General features: G+C 38.6%; 1 protein-coding gene and 1 long non-coding RNA gene across 5 annotated transcripts in view; one reads left to right on the top strand and one right to left on the bottom strand.

The window, feature by feature from the left end:
* The window catches only part of MXI1 (MAX interactor 1, dimerization protein), an 82,907-nt gene extending 66,419 nt beyond the window's left edge, over nucleotides 1-16,488 (top strand). For all 4 annotated transcript variants that reach the window (XM_017887179.1, XM_017887182.1, XM_017887181.1 and 1 more), the window contains exons 4-6: nucleotides 8,812-8,926; nucleotides 9,558-9,729; nucleotides 14,702-16,488. In XM_017887179.1, the coding sequence (XP_017742668.1) occupies nucleotides 8,812-8,926; nucleotides 9,558-9,729; nucleotides 14,702-14,865 (451 nt within the window). In that variant the 3' untranslated portion in view covers nucleotides 14,866-16,488. The remainder of the gene's footprint in view (nucleotides 1-8,811; nucleotides 8,927-9,557; nucleotides 9,730-14,701) is intronic.
* Nucleotides 4,694-21,262, bottom strand: LOC108538861 (uncharacterized). Its single transcript, XR_001888210.1, has 3 exons — nucleotides 20,355-21,262; nucleotides 19,526-19,694; nucleotides 4,694-5,639 (listed from the first exon to the last, which is right to left on the bottom strand). It is a non-coding gene; the product is annotated as an uncharacterized LOC108538861 (long non-coding RNA).
* Nucleotides 21,263-22,244: the final 982 nt, after the last annotated feature.

Raw genomic sequence — 22,244 nt, 5'->3', positions numbered from 1 at the left:
CAAAAAAAAAAAAAAAAAAAATAGTTGTTTATATGTTCTGCACTATAGTCTTCAACTTAGCAAGCAGTCCATGGATCTTGTAAGCCTATGCATACACTAGTTTCTCATTTATCACATGGGACTAAGAATTATTGATTTAATTTTTTTCTTCTTTGCATTATGGAATATTTCTTTCTGGACTTTCCCTTCTCATGCCTTGGTTTTGTTAGCTGTTTCTTTTCTGTTTTCCTAGTCCTAGGCCCCTATCACTGTAAATACTTTGATAAAGTCATTCTGTTGTAAAAGCTGCAGTTCTTAAACTCTTTGCTTCACTATTAAAAAAGGTGTTGGCCGGATGCAGTGGCTCATGCCTGTAATCCCAGCACTTTGGGAGGCTGAGGCGGGCGGATTGCCTGAGCTCAGAGTCCAAAACCACCCTGGGCAATATGGTGAAACCCTGTCTCTAGTAAAATAAAAAAATTAGCCAGGCATGGTGGCACGCGCCTGTAATCCCAGCTACTCAGGAGGCTGAGGTGGGAGAATTGCTTGAGCCGGAGAGGCGGAGGTTGCCGTGAGCCGAGATCCTGCCACTGCACTCCAGCTTGGGCAACAGAGTGAAACTGTGTCTCACAAACAAACAAAGCGTTGACTCTTATGAAGAGTTAAGTTGGAGACTGTTGGTTACTCTACATGTAGACATCTTTGGTGGTGTGCACCTTAACATTTGCTGGTGACTTCAGTTGCACCAGAAAACAAAAAACAAAAAATAAACAACAACAAAAAAACGGTTAAGAGTTCTGGCATTCATAAACAGATCTCTCACAAATGCTAGCCTGGCATCTGATTATACTGTTTGGAGGTCCTAGTATTGATTGTTACCTCAACTTTGGTGAGATAAAGAGTCCCAGAGACATCCACTAGAAATATTACATCTCTCCTCCCCACTGTGTGCCAGCCATTTTGTTTATTTGGAAAACAGAAATGACTGAAAGTATGGCTTCAGTCTCAATTGAAATACAGTGTGATTAGTATAAAATCAAGTATTATCTGAGGAAGGAGTATCCCCAGGATGATCTTGTGGAAGAAATTGTTTGGCTATGGCCTGAAATTGAGTTAGATGCCCACCAGGTGGACATTTGGAGAGACCGGCATTCCAGGTAGAGAAATTGGCAAGTATAAAAAAGCACATTTGGTTATGGAAGAGGTTTGCAAGGGTATGAGTTATGGGAAATGAGGCTGGAAAGGTGGTAGGCAGAGGACTAAATTATAGTCTTCAAACAGGTAAAGATTACTGACAACTTGAAAAATAGTTACAGCATTTAGCTCAGTGGTATAACAGGGCACTGTTGTTTACTGATGATAATTGTTATTGACTGAGTGGCACTTCATGTTCTTCATATTTCTGAGTTGTAAAGACTAAATAACATTTCAGCCTATGTGGAATCTGTGTAGTTTGAGAAAGAATATGCTACTATTTTGTCATCATTAATTTACATCTCCCTTTCCTCTCTCTTCCATATCTTCTCTCCCTTCTCCCTTGTCCCTTCTTTTTCCCTCTTCAAACCTTTGAGAGACATAGTCCCAGCCATGAGTCAAAAATGATGTTCCAAAGTCTATAGTGATGTGTAGTGATTTGCTCTAGCAGTCTGAACATAAATTCCTGGAGATCCTGGGATGTAGTACAGGTTGAGCATCCCGAGTCCAGAAATCTGAAATGCTCCGAAATCTGAAACATTTTGAGTGTCAACATGACTCTCAACAGAAATGCTCATTGGAGCATATCAGATTTGGGATTTTTGGATTTAGGATGCTCAGCTGAATATAATGCAAATATTCCAAAATCCGAAAAAATGAGAAATCCAAAACACTTCTGGTCCTAAGCATTTCACATAAGGAATACTCAACCTGCCTGAAATAATATGAAATTTGAAGTCTTCTTTTAAAAACATATTTTGCATTATCTGTGCTTGTTTTTATATACAATGTTTTCTTCCAAATTTTGAAAAAAAAAAAGGACTTCTGGAAAGGATAGTATAACCCTGTGGCTTCAAATATCCTCTGGCTCAGTGTTGAATACCTCTAGCGGTATATATAGCCTATGCTAAAAACTATTTATATTTTATTGAAAGAAAGTGGTTTTAAAAATCTTCCCAAGAATGAGTAACATGCTACTCAACCATATTTAATTCTTATTTGTATACAGATAAGCCCTTTCATGCTGAGGCTGACAATGTGACATAATAATTTATATTAATATTTTATTGTAATTTGTAAATTTGCACTTTATAATAACACTTAATATTTCTATTTGATTATTTTATTAAGTACCAATTAAGACTCTATTAGTGAAGCTGGCTTCTTTTTGAAAAGTGGAGACCGTCCCAGCTATTTTCCTAGTTTTTATTTCTTGTATCATTAAATTAGTCCCATGACTACACAATTCGATCTGACACTAGGGACATGCACTTGCCAAGTTACTACCTGGGAGTTAATAGGTCTGTTTATTTGTACTGTGGATCATATAATATATGAGTTGTAGGTGAAACCATATCAATTATCAAAGCCATTTGATAGAAATAGCTTGGTTTAGCTTTTTTTTTTTTTTTTTTTGTGAGATGGAGTTCACCTCTGTCACTCTGGTTCGAGTGCAGTGACGCGATCTCGGCTCACTGCAAACTCTGCCTCCCAGGTTCAAGCGACTCTCCTGCTTCAGCCTTCTGAGTAGCTGGGACTACAGGCGCGTGCCACCACTCCTGGCTAATTTTTTGTGCTTTTAGTAGAGACTGGGTTTCACTGTGTTAACCAGGGTAGTCTTGATCTCCTGACCTCGTGATCCGCCCGCCTCAACCTCCCAAAGTGCTGAGATTAACAGGCATGAGCCACCATGCCCGGCCTTTGTTTAGCTTTTTTATTTCATGAACAGAATAAGCTGAACAGCAGAATATGATCGTACATGTTTTAGTAAATAAAACTCAGCCACAATATGCTTTTGATATATCAGGATCCATTTTAATGTCATTTTCATTAGGAAAACAGGCAGGCAGGGTTTTTTTGGGGGGTAAATTTGGGTTTTCAAAAGATTCTCAACACATTAAGTTTTAGAGACACTTTGGTATATAGGATGTGTAGGATAAGTAGCTAGCTGCTGTCACATGCAGGAGTGTGTGCTGGGAGTTGGGAAACCTGGCCACAAGCCACTGCAGCTTTGAAGAATGTGGCTCATGGGAGGAGTCATAGCCTATTACGTAACATTGAGCAGAGAGGAAAATATAAGCACTGTCTCCATCACTTGACTTGCTTTCCATTTTGATTTAGTTACCTGGTAAAGTCTAGGTATCCTATAGTGGAAGAATGAAAGATAAGCAGGTTCCAATGAAGGACCATGCCTCCAAAGGCATCTGCCACTGGATCATCTGTGGGGCCAGGCAGGGATTAGATTTATTATTGTTGGACAGGGGCATTAGAGTTTTAAAGACTACTTGAAAAACATCATCAAATGATACTCAGAGTTTGTTTCTGAAAGGGTATTCTTTCCTCTCTTTTCCCACAACAGTGTACGCTTCCTCTAGTTGATACACCTGTGCTTTAAAATAGCACAGCTACTAGTGGAGCCATTTTATAGCAAAATCATTTCCCTTCATGTTCTGTGGTACATCAGTTTGGCAGTAGAGGTTACAGAGTTTGAAATCAAAAGGAGCATTGGTTCCTTCAGGGAAAAATGATCCCAGTCTTCCAAAATAAAAGCCAAACAGACTCTAATTGTTCTTTATCCCACAAGGAGCTTGCCCTTTTTTGAAGGTGTGGTTAATTTTGATAGGACTCCTCTCTCTAACAGGGTTAGTGGCTGGGAATTACCTTTTCCCCTGGCCAAAACCCACTTTAAAATCTCATTTTAAAACAGAACTCAAAGTGTCTTTGAAAATAAAAGTACTTTGGGAACTCTTCATTCTCCAACCCCCTCCCTCTCAGCAAGGCAACTCCAGTTTTCTCACAGGGCACTTCCTGCTGCAGTACTTTAATTCTAACTTTGTTTTACTATAACTCATGCTAAAATAGGAAAGGTTTCAGTTTTACAGTTTTTATTAGCTGTTCATGTTTTTTAAAAAAGGTATGTGCTAAATAAAAGTAAAGTAAATGTCTACCAAGGAGCTAAATGTTTTAAAAAATCAGTTTCCATTAAATCTAGTTCTGTAAATGTTTCAGTACCAGGTTTTTTCTACTTGCTGTTTGTCTAGTGTTCATCATAATATTCAGAACAGCAGCCTTAACTTTCCCCGTCCTTCTTTCCCTTCTTTTACTAGAGGTGCAGGACCGTGCCTTTCATGAATCCTTATTCTCTCTGTCAGCTTTTCTCTCCCTTAGAGACTTGAAAAACATCATCATATGATAGTTGCAATTTTTTTCCTCAGTGAATAAGGATTTTTTTTTTTTTTTCGTGGAGTCTTGCTCTGTTACCCAGGCTAGAGTGCAGTGGCGCGATCTCAGCTCACTGCACCCTCTACCTCCCGGGTTCAAGCAATTCTCCTGCCTCAGCCTTCCGAGTAGCTGAGATTACAGGCATGGACCACCATGCCTGGCTAATTTTTGCATTTTTAGTAGAGTCGGGATTTCACCATGTTGGCCAGACTGGTCTTGAACTCCTGACCTCAGAAGATCTGCCCACCTCGGCCTCCCAAAGTGCTGGGATTACAGGCGTGAGCCACCGCACCCAGCCCATGAATAAGGATTTTCAAATCAAACCAAGCTTTTTTCTTCTATTGCTTGTCCTTTTTCCTTCCCCTGAAGTCTTACAGCATCCATGATTTGGTAACCTCATAACAGGAGGCTCTTGAGCTACCAGTCACATGAGAATGAAGGCAAGAAAAGAAAGGACCAGATGGCATCAAAAGATATGCCTTTCTAGGTCACTGGTGGTTAAGCTTGCAATCTGGTTACCAACAGGGAGACTTATGGGGGAAAGGGTGGAGAGCAGCACCATTGAAAAGGAAGAATAATTTTGCCATACAATTACTGTTCTAAGAAGTTGTGGGAGAGAAAAAAACTTACACATTGAGGAGAATGATTTTTCTGATTTAACTCTTTCCAGTTTACAGTTACAGGGCATCCATTGCTCTTGGAAGGGTACATTTACCTAAGTGGCATCTAAGGACATGTGGTAACCGTGTGTATTATTTGGATGGGACTCTCCCTCTTGGTCAGCTGCTGTTCTTCAACTGCCATTAACCATTTGTTATTCTACTCTCCAAATGCCTGTTACATTTAAATACAAAAACTTAAGGAAATGACATTTATCTTCCACAGGTACACCTCTCTCCACAAGAGCAGAGGAAATAATTCACTGTTTATCCTTCATATTAATATCAGTTTTGGAGGACTGTATTTACAAAATATGAAGAATGGCATCACTGGCCCTTGTGAGAGATCTCAGGGTGTATTTTCTTGGTGTAAGCTGTATCTCAGAGCAGATGAATAATTATTTGACAATAAATGTTCAGTAGTGGCTAATAAATATCTTTTAGAGCATTCTGCCTTCCCTGTTCATTTAGGCATTTTTCAAACTTTAGTCTGGGTACCTCCTGATTTGTCAGTGCAATGCAGATCCTCAGACAGCTGAAACTAGCTGATTATTTCCTTATAGAATTCCAGCTCAGTTGTTTTCCCTTGAAGGAGAGAAAATAAGGCATTTAAAAGTTTATGTTTAAACTTGCTCCCAGTCTATAAATTTAGGTCCTTTACTTTTAAATTACCTAGAGAATCCTCACTTTTTCACAGACAAATTCAATATTCTTCAAGTCCAAAGTCAAATTTCAACCTCTTTTTCAAGTCTACCTCCTCTGATTATAATCTCTCCATTTATTCAAATTCTGTTGTCCTTGATACCTGTATGACTCATTCAGTGTGGACCAAATGATACAAAACAGTATGTTTCTTTCTGTAGTCTAGAATGTAAACTCTTAAAGTTAACATTTCTTTTTTACTTTTCTTTCTCAAGCAGGTATCTGAAACAGTGCTGAGTACGTAAAATCCATGTAATAAATACATGGAATGATTAAAGAGAGAAAAAATTTTAATATGTTAGTTATTTTCATTCTAGGTTTTAGCAAGTATCACAAAACGGAAAATAGACCCACCTTTCTTTTCCTTGATATGAAAGTTTATGGAATCATTTTGATCTCCCCTCCCCTCCCCTCCCTCTCCTGTTGTTCCTGAGGCAGATTTTCACTCTGTGGCCCACGTAGAATGCAGTGGCGCCATCTCGGCTAACTGCAACCTCCATCTCCTGGGTTCAAGCAATTGTCGTGCCTCAGCCTCCCAAGTAGCTGGAATTACAGGCATGCGCCACCATACCTGGCTTTTATATTTTTAGTAGAGATGGGGTTTTGCCGTGTTGTCCAGGCTAGTCTCAAACTCTTGGCCTCCAACAGTTCGCCCACCTCAGCCTCCCAGAGTGCTAGGATTACAGGCGTGAGCCACCATGCCCAGCCCATTTTGAAGTTTCTTAAAAACTAAAAAATACAAGATAATTCTTACATATACTGATGTTTTGGAGTTAATTCGAACAAAATTGACAAGGTATTCTTGTGGTAATGTGCTTAACTTTACTAGTTGCTTTGTTGAGTTTTTTAGAAGACTGAATTTAAAGCTGGAATGTCTATTAGTGTAGCTGCCAGTCTCTGTTTCCACACTTCAGTCATATTATATGAGTGCAGTTGTTATATGCCATAATAATCTTTTTTTTTTTTTTTTTTTTTGAGACGGAGTCTCACTGTGTCGCCCAGGCTGGAGTGCAGTGGCCGGATCTCAGCTCACTGCAAGCTCTGCCTCCTGGATTTACGCCATTCTCCTGCCTCAGCCTCCCGAGTAGCTGGGATTACAGGCGCCTGGCACATCGCCCGGCTATTTTTTTTGTATTTTTTTAGTAGAGATGGGGGTTTCACCATGTTCGCCAGGATGGTCTCAATCTCCTGACCTCATGATCCGCCCGTCTCGGCCTCCCAAAGTGCTGGGATTACAGGCTTGAGCCACCGCGCCCAGCTGCCATAATAATCTTAATGAAGAGTTTAAAGGCACTTTTTACTCCAGTGTTTTGTTGTTGTTGCTGTTTGTTTGCTTTTTTTGGTCTGCTGAGCAAGAGTACTGTGGTCACATGAGAATCCTCACCTAAGAAATTTTCCAGTTAAAAATAAAAATTTAGCTAAAGGTTCCATGCATTTGAGTAGTATAGCAGGGGAGGAAAGTGACTTTGAAGTTGTTAAATATCATTAAGGAGAATCCATTGATACACTTTTAATTTAGGGATTCCTTTATCCACGTCACTTATGTCAGGTTTCAGCCTGGACCCAAATATTAGACTTGAGGTACTGAACTCAATAAAGAAATCTGAAATGGAAATACTGTCAGACCTTTAACTATAGTTAGGTTAGTAGGTGCTAAAAGAATCTTAATTCATCAGCCAAACCTCTGACCTCATTACCCTTAATCATCCTTGTTTATCATGACATAATTGGCTGCTTTTTGCCTTCTCCTACCTCTCTTTCAAATTGCTAGCCTTTGAGAATTTCACTTGACATTATTTCTTGTCTATTAAGACAGAGAAAGCACATAGTTTGGTGTGTGAATTAGCAAAACCATTTTGGTCCTCTTTCAGAAGAGAACGGAGGGTATGTGTTTTGTTCTTGACGCAGTTAAGACAGTTACTGAAAGTTCAATTATAGGTCCTTGAGGAGGGGTAAACTATGAACATATTTGTGGATTTTCTTTTCAGATATGCTGTTAACTGCTGGATTACCTTATCCCTTGTGAAACACAGGACCAAAGATGTGGACTAGTATTGTTTTAGGATGAAGTTAAATACTCAGAACTCTCTCCTCACCATGATCATAGTTCTTTTAGGGCACAGGGAAGGTAAATCCATGAGGTTCTCTGCTATCATTTCTAGGAGAAATTTCCCTCAACTTTCCCACAGGAAGGGTAGATTAGAGAATGCAGTGACTTTCAGTAATTTTTGTCACCTGTTGTCCTTGTGGATTGGAGGCAGGTAGTGAGAGAGAGAAGAGAGAAAAATAAAAAAAAATTAAGCTAACAAGCTAGCACACTTAGGTAAGAAGCAGGGGATTATTTTCTGGGTTATTTCTGTGGCTAGAATTGACCACAGGACATATATTTTGTCTAATCCTACCCTAGCTGGTCACAGAATTTTGCTTTTTCTTTTGTATTGGAGTATAAGAAATCACCATTTTTATAAGTGAAAAGTGGTTGAATATCAGAAATTTCATATGGTTCAAACTAATATATAACAACATGTAACACATTGTAGGATGGCTACAGTTGTAGAGAAGTAGGGTGTGTGTGTGTGTGTGTGCGCGCACACGCACGCCATGTCCACATACACATGTGCAAACAAGTAAAAGGTGGGAGGGAGGAAATAGAAACTTGTGAGCATTTTATACTCCCTTGGGGTACCACAGCTGAAAACCTCTCCTCTCGCCTGTGGTTTTAGTTATTCAAGATCAAATACAATTGTCCTGGTATGTTTTCACACTTCCATATTATACAGTTGAGACAGTTTATGGGGTGAGTTAAATAAACTATCTTGACAGAGATTACCATTGGGGATAATAATCTAAAGTGACTGTTGTCTAAAGAGTACAACAGAAATAGCAGAGACTGAAATGCAGCCACCCCTACATTCTTTGAAAGTGGAGAATTAGGGGTGGAACATCTATCCTATGGGCTGAATAGATGCAAATTATTGTTTATCTTAAAATAGATTTTATGATATTTCTAGTGAAATATCCAGACTGTGCTGATTTGACTTTTTGTCTTTCTTAGACGAGCTCATCTGCGCCTTTGTTTAGAACGCTTAAAAGTTCTGATTCCACTAGGACCAGACTGCACCAGGCACACAACACTTGGTTTGCTCAACAAAGCCAAAGCACACATTAAGGTGAGAATTTTTACTTTCAGAATTGCACAATTCACTCGGTTCTGGTTTAATTATTGGCACTGATTCCTATTCATATACATCAGCTAGTTCACCATGCCCTCCTTAGTAACTGACCTCCAGAGAAGTCTTTCTAAAAACTTACCAGCTAATCTGATGGGAACAACATAACCTGATTAAACTAAATTGTTTTGACAGTGTGGCCATTTGAATAGCTGGGAACACTAGGAAAATAACAATTACCCTCTTCATACTCAGAAGGCAGGCAGTTGTGCCCTCTGGTGGAGATGACTTCATTTGGCTGTGTCCTTCAGTATTTTTCCATCAAATACCACACTACAGAGGAAGTTTCTCTGTGGAGATTACAGACTTTTAGAAGTCCATCTTGTTCAGTAACATAGCATTCATTACATACACACAAAAGTAAAGACAAAACTATTTTCATTTTAAAATATGTATTTATATGCATTCTCATTTTGGAGGCTTTAAAATGTATTTATGTATTTTATACACACACACACACACAGACACACACACACGTGTATATTCATTCATGTTTTCTCTGCCAAAGAAGGAATGTTTTTTTGTTTGTACTGGACTATACACAAATGTAAAAATCATTTCATCATTTCAGAAACTTGAAGAAGCTGAAAGGAAGAGCCAGCACCAGCTTGAGAATTTGGAACGAGAACAGAGATTTTTAAAGTGGCGACTGGAACAGCTGCAGGGTCCTCAGGAGATGGAACGAATACGAATGGACAGCATTGGATCAACTATTTCTTCAGATCGTTCTGATTCAGAGCGAGGTAGGCAACTTGCCTCTTCTTTAATGAAATACTAAACATCTCTGTATCTGGATTTAGGGAGGGTATGTTGGGAGGCACCATATTTGCTTTCTTTTTAGCCAACAGTGTAACATTGTAGGTTTTATGCAATCATAATATTGTCTAGCAGAGCCAGTGTGGGCTATTAAACTTCTTGTTTTTTTTCTTGAAAAAAAATATATTTATATTATATATTATATAATGTCCCTCAATATGGGTTTGTCTAATGTTTTCAAATGATTGGATTGAGGGTATATAGTTGGGGTAAGGAATATCACAGAAGCAATGTTGTGCCCAGTGGCTCACACATGTAATCCCAGCACTTTGGGAGGCCAAGGTGGGTGGATCACGAGGTCAGGAGATCGAGGCCATCCTGGCTAACATGGTGAAACCCGTCTCTACTAAAAATACAAAAAATTAGACAGGTGTGGTGGTGGGCGCCTGTAGTCCCAGCTACTTGGGAGGCTGAGGCAGGAGCACGGCGTGAACCCGGTAGGCAGAGCGTGCAGTGAGCCAAGATCAGGCCACTGCACTTCAGCCTGGGCGACAGAGCGAGACTCCGTCTAAAAAAAAAAAAAATGATGTGCCCATGTCAGGAAGATACATGATGTCAAAGTTTTTATTACTGGTGATGTTAATTTTTATATGTAGATTTTAAAGTACAACACCCTTTATTTTGCTTTCCATCTATCCTAGAATATTTGTCTTTGACAGAATTAAAGAACAGAAGTCAACCAAAAAAGAATGGTTTGAATTTTACTGATCATTCTTCTAAAGCTCCCACCACATCAGGCTTCATATCACATTAAAAGATTCCAGAGGTGAACACTGGTGATTTGAAGCCTTACATTTGGAGAAAAGAGCTCATGAGCTCTTCAGGATTCTAAAACATGAGACAAATGACAGGGTTTTTTTGTTTGTTTTTAGGACTCTGATTTTGTTTTTTGGTTTTGACTTTTTTAAGTGGAAATTTTCAAATATACTTAGAATAGAATAATGAACTCCTGTATACCCACCATTCAGTTTGAATAGCTGTCAACTTGTTTCATCTGTTTTTCACTACCCTCACCCTCAGTATTTTTTCTGGAATGCTTTAACTCAAATCCCAGATAACATTATTTTGCCCCTAAATACTTCAGTATGTATCTTGAGTAAATAGGATTTTAAAAAAATGTAATTATAATGCAATTATAATACCCCACAAAATTAATAAAATCACATAATCTTATTTAATATCATCTAATATCCAGTCTGTGATAAATTTTCTCCAGTTGTCTCAAAAATGGTATTTTACCATTGGTGCGTTTAAATCAGGATCCAAAGGCCACATTGCATTTGTTTGATGTGCCTTTTAAGATATTAATCTATAATAATTTTCCTGTTCCACACCATTTTGGTAGAAACAAAACTGATTTCTATATAACATCTCAAAAAGACTTCTTTGGCAGAGAAAACATGAATGTGTATATACTTACATTTTTTTTAAACATCAAGAGACTGAGTCATTTTTCTTATAGAATTTCCCACATCCTAGATTTGTCTGGTTGTATCCTCATGGTGTCATTTAACATGTTATGTCCTTTATATTTACTGTAAACTAGTTGGTAGATGCAGAATACTTCATAGGTGGTGCTTTGTACTTCCTGTTACATCAGTATTGTGTCTAGTTGTCACACTTTTAATATTAATCAGTAGGTTCAGGTAAAGTCATTTTAATACATTTATATAAATGTATCAGCCTTTAACTTAATAGTTTTAGCAATTATTGCCCTTATTTCATTGAGGTGTCATAAAATAGTGGTTTTCTTGTTTTTTTTTTTTTTGTTTTGTTTTTTGTTTTGAGACGGAGTCTCGCTCTGTTGCCCAGGCTGGAGTGCAGTGGCCGGATCTCAGCTCACTGCAAGCTCCGCCTCCCGGGTTTACGCCATTCTCCTGCCTCAGCCTCCCAAGTAGCTGGGACTACAGGCGCCCGCCAACTCGCCCGGCTAGTTTTTTGTATTTTTTAGTAGAGACGGGGTTTCGCCGTGTTAGCTAGGTTGGTCTCGATCTCCTGACCTCGCGATCCACCCGTCTCGGCCTCCCAAAGTGCTGGGATTACAGGCTTGAGCCACCGCGCCCGGCCAAAATAGTGGTTTTCTAATTGTGTCATTCTTCGTGTATTTATTAACTGTTTTTCTTCTCTAAACATTTTCTCAACTTTTCTGTTATCCTGAAATAAAATTCATACAGGGAAGGTGGGATAAATGCTTGGTCTTGTTTTTTGCTTTATCAGTTTCCCAAACAGAGCTGTAACCATAGCAACTTCCAGAAGTAACAAGTTTTGGTTTTACTGGTTTTTGATTATATCATGAACTCACGTTTTGCTGTACCGAATGTGTTCCAATCCATTACAGTCATCCTTTTAAATTCTTTTGAATGCTCAAACTGTCCCAGATTTGGTGAGTAGGAGCCTTTCAAATAGTTTTTTCATCCTTTTAACACAACCCTAGGAGTTCTTGTTTTCTGTTCTGTTATTTTCTATGTAAAAGTTTATTTTTGTGTGGCACTCAGTTTTCAAGAAAAGTCTACCAGAGGCAGTAGCAAGAACCTTAAGGACATTCTGCATTTATAACAGTGAAGTATAGCAGAAATAACCCTCAATTAGGTATAGCAGAAATAACCCAGACCTTGGTGTCCTGGTCTTTCCTCTATTGCTAACTAGTGGAAACCTCTTCTTAGGTCTTTAGGTTTTAGCTGTCCTTCCTGTTACTTCCTCCTTGTACCCACCCCAACTACCTCCAAATTTCAGAGAGGAGGGTGTATTTCATCACTATAGCTCTCATATTTTTTTTAGTGTTCCCAGTGTACCTTACTTTAGTAGTACCTTACCAAGTACCATCCTTGTCCTGAGCTGGCAACCTCCTTTTTGTAGCGTTACATGGGCTTTTAGTTAACATCTCTGGTACACTTGGCTAAAGCAGTTTCTCTTTTTTTTTTTATTTTATTTTAAAACATATTTTTAAATTTTATTAAAATAGAGATAGGCCTTGTTGCCCAAGTGGTCTCAAACTCCTGGGCTTCAAGCAATTCTCCCGCCTTGCCCTCCCAAAGTGCTAGGATTACAGGTGTGAGCCGCTGTGCTGGCCATCATTTTACTTTGTTTTGACTGAGTTCAGCATGCTCTTTTGAATAGTGTGCCTTGTTATTATCTTCTAGTTGTAGGTTGGATGAATGTTCAGTGGGGTGGGGAAGAATGGTTTCTGAAGCAATATGGATATAGAGCAAATATATGAATTAATAGATTATTTGGATAGCTGCCTACATTTTAAAAACACAACTCTAGAATCTCTAAAACTTTTGAAGCAACAAGCCCTTTTGAAAAGTATATTCCTGGAAATAGCTTCACCCTGTCCTTTTGGCCTCATAAGAATCCACTTTTTTTTTTTTTTTGAGACACAGTGTCGCTGTATCTCCCAGGCTGGAGTGCAGTGGCGCGATCTTGGCTCCCTGCAGCCTCTGCTTCCCAGGTTCAAGTGATTCTGCTGCGTCAGCCTCCCAAGTAGCTGAGACGACAGGCGCGTGCCACCATGCCCAGCTAATTTTTGTATTTTTAGTAGACACAGGAGTTCACCAAATTGGTCAGGCTGGTCTTGAACTCCTGATGTCGTGATCCGCCTCCCTTGGCCTCCCAAAGTGCTGGCCACACCCGGCTGAATCCACTTTTTTTTTTTTTTAAAGCAGTTGTGATTAGTGTGACCCCTTAAAGTCAGTGCCAAATGTGAAACATCAGGCTTTGAATTTGTTTTAAGATAACTGAAAAATCCTGGGTTCACTCTAGCTCTGATGGGAGAAAACAACTTTTAACTTCTTTTGTTTTAACATGTGTATTGCTTTATATATATTATTGGTGATTGAATAGCTAGTATTTAACAATTAAGACTTTTTTTTATTTGTAAGAGACAGGGTCTCACTCTGTCACATAGGCTGAAGTGCAGTGATGAGATGTGGGCACACTGCAGCCTCAACTTCCTGGGCTCAAGAGTGATCCTTCCACCTTAGCCTCCCGAGTAGCTGGAACTACTGGCTCACCCACTGTACCCAGCTAATTTTTGTGGGTTTTTTTTTTTTTGGTAGAAATGGGGTCTCACTTTGTTACCCAGGCTTGTCTCAAACTCCTGCGCTCAAGCGATCCTCCTGCCTTAGCCTCCCAGAGTGCTGGGATTACAGACACTGCATCCAGCAACATTATCTATTGATAGCTGAGTCAAATATTTATTTGTGGTTTTTTTTTAATGTTTGGTTTTTAAGTCTGTATACTACCACCAAAATGGATCTCACTATAATCTGAAGACTTTTAAGTCTCAGGGCCTTTATTTCAAGCTATATTTGATGCAAGAAAATTAAATCTAAGACATATCCCTCAAACTCTACTTTATAATGACTTGTTTGACTGACTAGTTGAAGATCTTTATGATGAATCCTAGAAGTCTGTTGAACTATCTGTAGAATGGCACTACCAAAGGCCTGGATGGGTAAATTTTCTAGTTTGCCTATATTAAGTTTATGCTCCTGCCCACCATTTAAGGCAACCCTGATTAATAAACAGAACTGAGGATTAGTTTGTGGTTTAATGCAAAACAGATGTTTTTAAACCACTTGGGGGTTGGGACCTTTTAATATTAAGCACTAATTCCCAAATACGCCAAGTGGTTTTAGTGGGAGGTCCAGACGGACTGGCGTCAAAGGATTTAGTAAATTTGCTGCCTAAATTAAGACCACCACTGTATATCAGACATTCCCCTTGGCAAAAAAATATTCCTGTCTCTTCATCTTCAGTTCCTCTGTTCTCCAGGGATCACTGATAATAAGCTTGTTGTATTAACATTTCTTGTACCTCTTTTCCTCATGCCGTTAGTTTTTGAAAGTGCGCTATACTTATTAATGTTCTTTTGTGTTTTTTTTTTTCCTTTGGCAGAGGAGATTGAAGTGGATGTTGAAAGCACAGAGTTCTCCCATGGAGAAGTGGACAATATAAGTACCACCAGCATCAGTGACATTGATGACCACAGCAGCCTGCCGAGTATTGGGAGTGATGAGGGTTACTCCAGTGCCAGTGTCAAACTTTCATTCACTTCATAGAACCCAGCATGACATAACAGTGCAGGGCAAAATATTCACTGGGCCAATTCAATACAAACAATCTCTTAAATTGGGTTCATGATGCAGTCTCCTCTTTAAACTATACTTGAACAAAAGGGTCAGAGGACCTGTATTTAAGCAAATACTTAGCAAAAAGTGGGGCAGAGCCTCCCAAGGAGAACAAATATTCAGAATATTCATATTGGAAAAATCACAATTTTTAATGGCAGCAGAAACCTTGTGTGAAATTTTCTTGATTTGAGTTGATTGAAAAGAGGACATTGGAGATGCCATCCTCTTTCGCTTTTCTAGTTTGCTCATACTACATTGAGTAGACACATTTAAGGATGGGGTTATGAACCCTTCCTGAGCTTTATGGTCCTAAAAGCAAAATAAAAAGTATTCAAATGAAAAGACAAGAAAATCAGGTATTAATCTTGGATAGCTAATGAGCTATTAAAACTCAGCCTGGGACAGTTTATCATGAAGCCTGTGGATGATCAATCCTTTATTTTATTTTATTTTTTTAAAAAAGCTCATTTCATGCTCTGCAAAAGGAGAGACTCCCATGAAGCCTTTTGAAAGGGATCATCATGCAGCTCAGCTTTCTGTTGGATTCCATGCTAAGCAAGCTAACCTTATCCTGCATTGTTAGCACTAGGGCACCCAACTGCCAGCTCTCCATCCTGCTGCCCTTAGGCCACATGGGAGCAGTTCATGCATGACAGCCTCTATCCTACAAGGCCTATGAGTATGGATTGGGGGGCCAGAAGGAAAAAGCTCCACGTGCCTCTGTGTCTGCGTGGGTCAGAAGAGTTGTGCACGCAGACTAGCAGGCCAAGGTCTGAGCCACAGCAGCATTTTTATTTCAGATTTTGATAACTGTTTATATGTGTTGAAAACCAAAATGACATCTTTTTAAAGCTTATCCATAAAAAAAAACATAGATGTCTTTTATAGTGGAAAAACACATGGGAAAAAAAATCATCTATTTTGATGCAGCATTTGATAATGATAAAACACCTCACACCTCACTCTTTATAGTGCACAAAATGAATGAGGTCTGGGCTAGGTAGAAAAAAGGTCAATGCTATTTTTGTTTTTAGAATCATTACCTTTTTACCAGCTTTTAACCATCTGATATCTATTGTAGACACACTATCATAGTTAACATAGTTAAGTTCAGCACTTGTCTCATTTTAATGTAAAGATTTGCTTCCATTTTCCTACAGGCAGTCTCTCTCTCCCTCACAGTCCCACTGTGCAGGTGCTATTGGTACTCTTACGAATATTTTCAGTAATGTTATTTTCTTCTAAGTGAAATTTCTAGCCTGCACTTTGATGTCATGTGTTCCCTTTGTCTTTCAAACTCGAAAGTTCCTCTGTGGCCCTCTCTCTTACCCTGGGAAGGCCTCTTGGAGACCTTACCCCTGGCTGTTTGGACTTTGTATACTTTAAATAATTTAACTACCCTTAATTACTTAAAAAAAAAAAGCTTTATGATTTTCATAACTTATTGCTGATTTTAATGGATTGTTAATTTCAGTCCTGTAGTTTTATTTTATGTTTAGATAGGGCTGGGCAAGGAAAAAGAAAATAAAGACAACCATATTTAGCAGTGCAGTTGAGTTGTGTGTTAATGTTAAGACTATCCCTTTGTAAGTGGCACTTTAACAGCATTCACTGCTTCTATATATAGTGTACCATCTTGGTCATATGTTACGCCTCAACATATACTTGTTCATGTGCTCTTCCTGTGCCTCTGGAAGTTTTTCCCTGATTGTGCTATGTTTGAGTGGAAGAAATTCTTTGAAGTAGATGTGAGTGAAAAACTGCATGCCTTTAGAAGCCCAGTATCAGAATTTGCTACATTTCAGGTGCTAGGGACTTAATGAAAAACATGACAAAACAATTCATTTTTGTGGCCCAGGTAAATTATTTCTGCTTTCACTTATAATTACTACTGGCTGAGTGAAGATGTTGCCTCTATATTTGCTTACTCTTGACCAAGTGTGAGACAGTTTGAAGAGTGTGCTACCATGGAAATTGAATGAAGCCAGTGACTAAGCTTCTGTTTTATTATTCTCATGGCCTTCGCTTGCATTATTTGTCCTAGGGCATTATTTGGGCCTTCATTCAGATGAACTTGAGGTGCTGCCATTTTGTTGTATATGTACAGGATCATGGGCTGGAAAGCATTTGTTATAAACCTATAGTCCACATTTTAACTGCCCCCTAAATTATTCCTTCCCCGGGTTTGTTTTCTTTGGGGTGGTGTAGATTGTATGACGAGTAAGTAGTATTAATTTTTTAAAAGACAAATCAACTTTGAAGACACAGAAGTTAATTGGAAGAAATAAAAACTGTGAACGAAGAATACCCGAGTTCTTTTTGTACCATCCTTCTTTATGAAGGCAAAAACATGAATAGGTATCCACACCTAAAGAGTTAACTATCTCCTAAATGTCTATTTTGTTACCAAATCAGTATCAATGCCAAATCGAATAGCAGTTTGAATTATAATTGCCATTCCTGTTCTGTAATTTCAACAGGAGCCTGACTGATAACTCCATATAACCTAACTGCATGTGGTTTAATGTGCCATACTAATAATAATCTTAACTGCTTCAGGTAGGACACAAAGCCATTGTCATGATCTGTTCTCTAAATAACTTGGGAGCATCCCTTTAGCTACACTATTATTCAAATTGCAAACAAGTCTGGAAGTTCCACTAACCTTAGTTTTCACTAACCTCATTTAGGGTACCCTATTTATAAAACACCTGAGTGACATTTATGTTAAAAGGTACAGGTAGGCCAGATGCAATGGCTCACACCTGTAATCCCAGCACTTTGGAAGGCAGAGGTGGGCAGATCACTTGAGTTCAGGAGTTTGAAACCACCCTGGCCAACATGATGAAATTCCATTGCCCACTAAAAAAAAACCTACGAAAAATTAGCTGAGCGTGGTGGCATGCGCCTATAGTCCCAGCTACTCAGGAGGCTGAGGCAGGAGAATCACTTGAATCCGGGAGGCGGAGATTGCAGAGAGCTGAGATTGAGCCACTGCAGTCCAGCCTGGGCAACAGAGCGAGACGCTGTCTCAAAGAGGTACAGGTAAAACCTATAGTGCATTATGACTAGAGGATTCTGAAATCATGGCAACTCAAGTTTCTGGTTAGAATAGGTATGAAAACTCCTGTAGAAATGCCTTTCTAATCTCCCCGACGATGACTACTTTTAGCATTACAAAGGAATTTTAAGAGGCAGTGAGAATTATTGAGGCAAAGTTCTTGACCAAAATCAGGTTCCCAACCGTTAACCCAAAATAGTAAAATGTGGGAAAAGCAAGTGTTTTAATTACACTTTAATCCCAGTTCCAACATTTGCTGACCCTGGTTATTACTTAATTCTTCATGGAATCTTTTTCCTCCTGAAAAGCTATTATAAGTACTACCTCTATCTTGAAAGGTTGAACTTACCACCCCACTCCCCGACTGCCATCTAGGAAGATGTAGGAAATTAAAAGGTGTGTGTTTCTCTAGTTTCTCTGTTGAATGCAACCTTCTAACGCATCCTTAATCCCGAATTTTACTCTGACTCTAGATCTTGCAGAAAAAGACTTTCTAAATATTGGTTCACTTAAGCAAAATTCCATGGTAGGTAATACTTTAATAAATAAGTCATTTATTTCCTATAGAATTTCTGTCATGCAGGCTGTAGTGTAGTGGTGCGACCTCGGCTCACTGCAACCTCTACCTCTTGGGTTCAAGCGATTCTCCTGCCTCAGCCTCCTGAGTAGCTGGGACTATGGCATGTGGCACCACACCCGACTGATTATTGTATTTTTTAGTAGAGAGGGCATTTCACCATGTTGGCCAGGCTGGTCTCAAACTCCTGGCCTTATGTGTTCTGCCCACCTTGGCCTCCCAAAGTGCTGAGATTACAGGTGTGAGCCAGCGCACCCGGCCTCCTACAGAATTTCTTAAATGAAGGCTTTATATAATGTAGCATCCGTTTTAGCGATTATTTGGTCTTTCTAAAAAAAAAAAAAAGGACTAACCTCAAGTTGAACATGTTGTACACTGATAATAATGTGCCCTAGGTTAATATTTAGTGTTGACTTTGCCAAGAAAGAGAAACAGCAGCTATCTCCTTTCCTATGTATCAGATCTAATAGGAAACTGCTTTTCTTGTGGAATATGTCAGATTATTTTAAATAGGCAGCATAGTTCAAAATAAATGTACTGGCTGATAACTTCACTTCCTGTTCTGTTTTACCTTTCTATAGTCATAAATTAAAGAAAATGGCTTTAAATGAAGTTCTTTTAAGATACTGCCAACTAACTTACTGTAGTTTTGGAATTTGGAATTTTTTTCCATATCCTCAAGCTCATAGCTCTTTGCCATGGGGAATGCTTTAAAAATCTTTATTGGCAGAGTAATAATTGAGATACTTATTTTAGATGCTCACACCAGCGCACAGAATAGCACTGTAAAAATATAACAAAACCTATAAAAGTACCTCTAAAATTATAAGAAGAGTATAAATTTAAGATCATCAGTTATTTCTAAATTAGTAGCTTCATCACACTTAGAAACCTAGGTCAACTAAACCTGAGGGTGATTTTGGAGGGAAAAGAATAAAAGGGATACTTACTCCTTCCTGCTACTTCTGAGCAATGAACATTTGGACAGTTACCATCTATTAAAGTGATTACTAGCCTAGCTTCAGATCTCAGGCTTCAAGTCAAGTGTTTCCTCCAAGCCTGAATTCTTTTGTTTCTCTGGTCAGAAATTCACTGCATCTTGCTAAAGTAAGTACAGGGCTTGAAAGGGGAAAAAACAAAAGCACATCAGTTTTACCAAGGGAAACACTGAGCCAGCAAAACAACCACCACCTTAACTTTCAGCCCCAAGTTGAGAAAGTAGCTCTTCAAACAAAATGCCAACTTTCTCTCCTAGTGAGTATCACCATGGCTCTTTCAGCTGTATTCTTAAAAAAAAGACTAAGTGGAGAAACAAATTACAGTTTAAATAATTCCAGTGACTATACTGGTTTTGTTTTAAATAACTGGTAAGGTGTGTGGTGGAACTAAGTTTCCAGTTTTTATTGCCTGGGAACTGAAAGATTAATTAAATATCCAAAACTTCGTGTGTTTAGCTAGTTCAGCTGTCAACTACCACAAATCCCTATTATTCTCAGTTCTGCTTTACCCCAATCAAGGCCACAAAAGAACAACCTTTATATACGTAAGTTAAAAGGCAATTAAAACACCTCACAGAAATCTAACACCATTTTGTTTTGTTTTACTTATGTTTGGCTAGGCCAAAACAAATTATTAAAATGTTCCAACTATAAAATTGATTTCTGAACCTCTTAAGATGTTTCTTAAGAACCTAACTATACACATATATAGGCCTTTTAAACGATGATCGGGTAAAGGGCGCCAATTACTTGGGTTTTTCTGTTTAAAATACAATATTACCTGTTATTTTGCCTGCTATGCTCTTCCTCTCCACTGCAGTAAAATTCAGTTTAACTTGCAACTCAAAATCCTAGATACAAAGAATGTTTACATTTACTGTTGAACTTGTAAATTGCCATTTATACTAATTGATTGCTTCGTAGTACCATACAAATACTTAATTCAGCTGATATTTATTGAATCAAGATTTTAACAAATATAAAACCTCATTGGTTTTAATAGATTTTCTTCCTTTATATTTCAATTACTACCCAAGTTAAAGCAAAAAGCTGTATCAAAGCTTTAAATGTTTTTTTTTGGTTGAATTTACAACCGGTAGTTTTCTCTTATAAAATTGTAATTATAAAATTATAATCCACAGACATACGAGAGTCACAAAACTACAATTTCCCTTTATGCTAACCTGATGGTCTCCTTTGCTTTTTTAAGGCAGACATTCAGCATTAGAATTGCATACTGGAAACATACACACCCTTCAATGTGACAAGCAATTTTTTTAAAAAAAATGTGTTGCTACAATAACTGATGCATCTTGTTTTGGTTTGATGCCTAGTCTTCATGATTAGGCTAAAAGGTAATTTTTCTTCATTTCAAAAGTCCAATCTTTATAGTTAACAAAACAGTTCTCAGATGGGGTTGCACATCAGGATCACCTGTGGTGTTCGTCGGACAGACATACCTTGGCCTGGATAAGTCTAAGGTTGGTCCCAGGCCCACAAATTCCTCTTTAATTTTAAACAAGCATTAGGGGTGACTTTTATTATAACCTTCACCCCTTCCCATTAAGAAACATGCCCTAGTATACAAATTAGTTCAAACATTTAACTAGGAATACTTAATATATCTTATAACCTTGGTAATTTGGTAATACTTCAATAATGGTTATAATTGGATGCCTCAAATCATAACCAATGGGTATTGTTTTTTTTTTTTTTTTTTTTTTGATACGGAGTCTTGCTCTGCCGCCCAGGCTGGAGTGCAGTGGCCGGCTCTCAGCTCACTGCAAGCTCCGCCTCCCGGGTTCACGCCATTCTCCTGTCTCAGCCTCCTGAGTAGCTGGGACTACAGGCGCCCGCCTCGTCGCCCGGCTAGTTTTTTGTATTTTTTAGTAGAGACGGGGTTTCATCGTATTAGCCAGGATGGTCTCGATCTCCTGACCTCATGATCCGCCCGTCTCGGCCTCCCAAAGTGCTGGGATTACAGGCTTGAGCCACCGCGCCCGGCCACCAATGGGTATTGTTATCCATTGTAATGTGGATTGCTGTTGAAGTTACAGAAAAAATACCAGATAATTCACCACTGCCACTCTGCAGAGTAATAGCAGACACTTCTATAGTGCTTATGCCAGACACTCTTAAGCTATTTTCACATTTGAACTCAATCCTTAAAACTGAAACATTTTCCATTCTACAGCTGAGAAAAATGAGTCAGAGGAATACACAGGTAATAAATGGTAATAAACACTCTTCTGGTTCTAGAGTCCTTGCTGTTTTCCAATATGCTCTGTGGCCTCCCTACATGTTAATTAAAATAGCACTTGTTACCTGTGATTACTACTAAAACTAAACATTTTGGTTATTAATTTCTGGGAGATTAGGACTGTTCTTTCCTTGAAATGGTAACAACAGTCAAATGTCAAGCTTTGGTAAGTTACATGCAACCATTTCTACTTAGGTGCCCATAACTCAATATTTAACATTTCAGTCTGTCACACTTTCAAAGCTTCAAGTCTCCTTTCTTAATGGGGAAAACTCTACATTAAATTTTCTAACAAAGCTTTTTAAGGTCAATGTTTGTATTTCGTTTTAGAATAGAGAGCTTAACCACCTTCAATTGTAAAATACTGTTGGTATCATGCTTCTCATTGAGCGTCTTCTCAAATTCAGTATC

This window comes from Rhinopithecus bieti, unplaced genomic scaffold, assembly GCF_001698545.2.
Source record: "Rhinopithecus bieti isolate Rb0 unplaced genomic scaffold, ASM169854v2 scaffold_13348, whole genome shotgun sequence".
Classification (NCBI taxonomy): domain Eukaryota; kingdom Metazoa; phylum Chordata; class Mammalia; order Primates; family Cercopithecidae; genus Rhinopithecus; species Rhinopithecus bieti.
The sequence above is the reverse complement of the archived record's forward strand: the minus strand, read 5'-3'. Positions and strand labels throughout refer to the sequence as shown.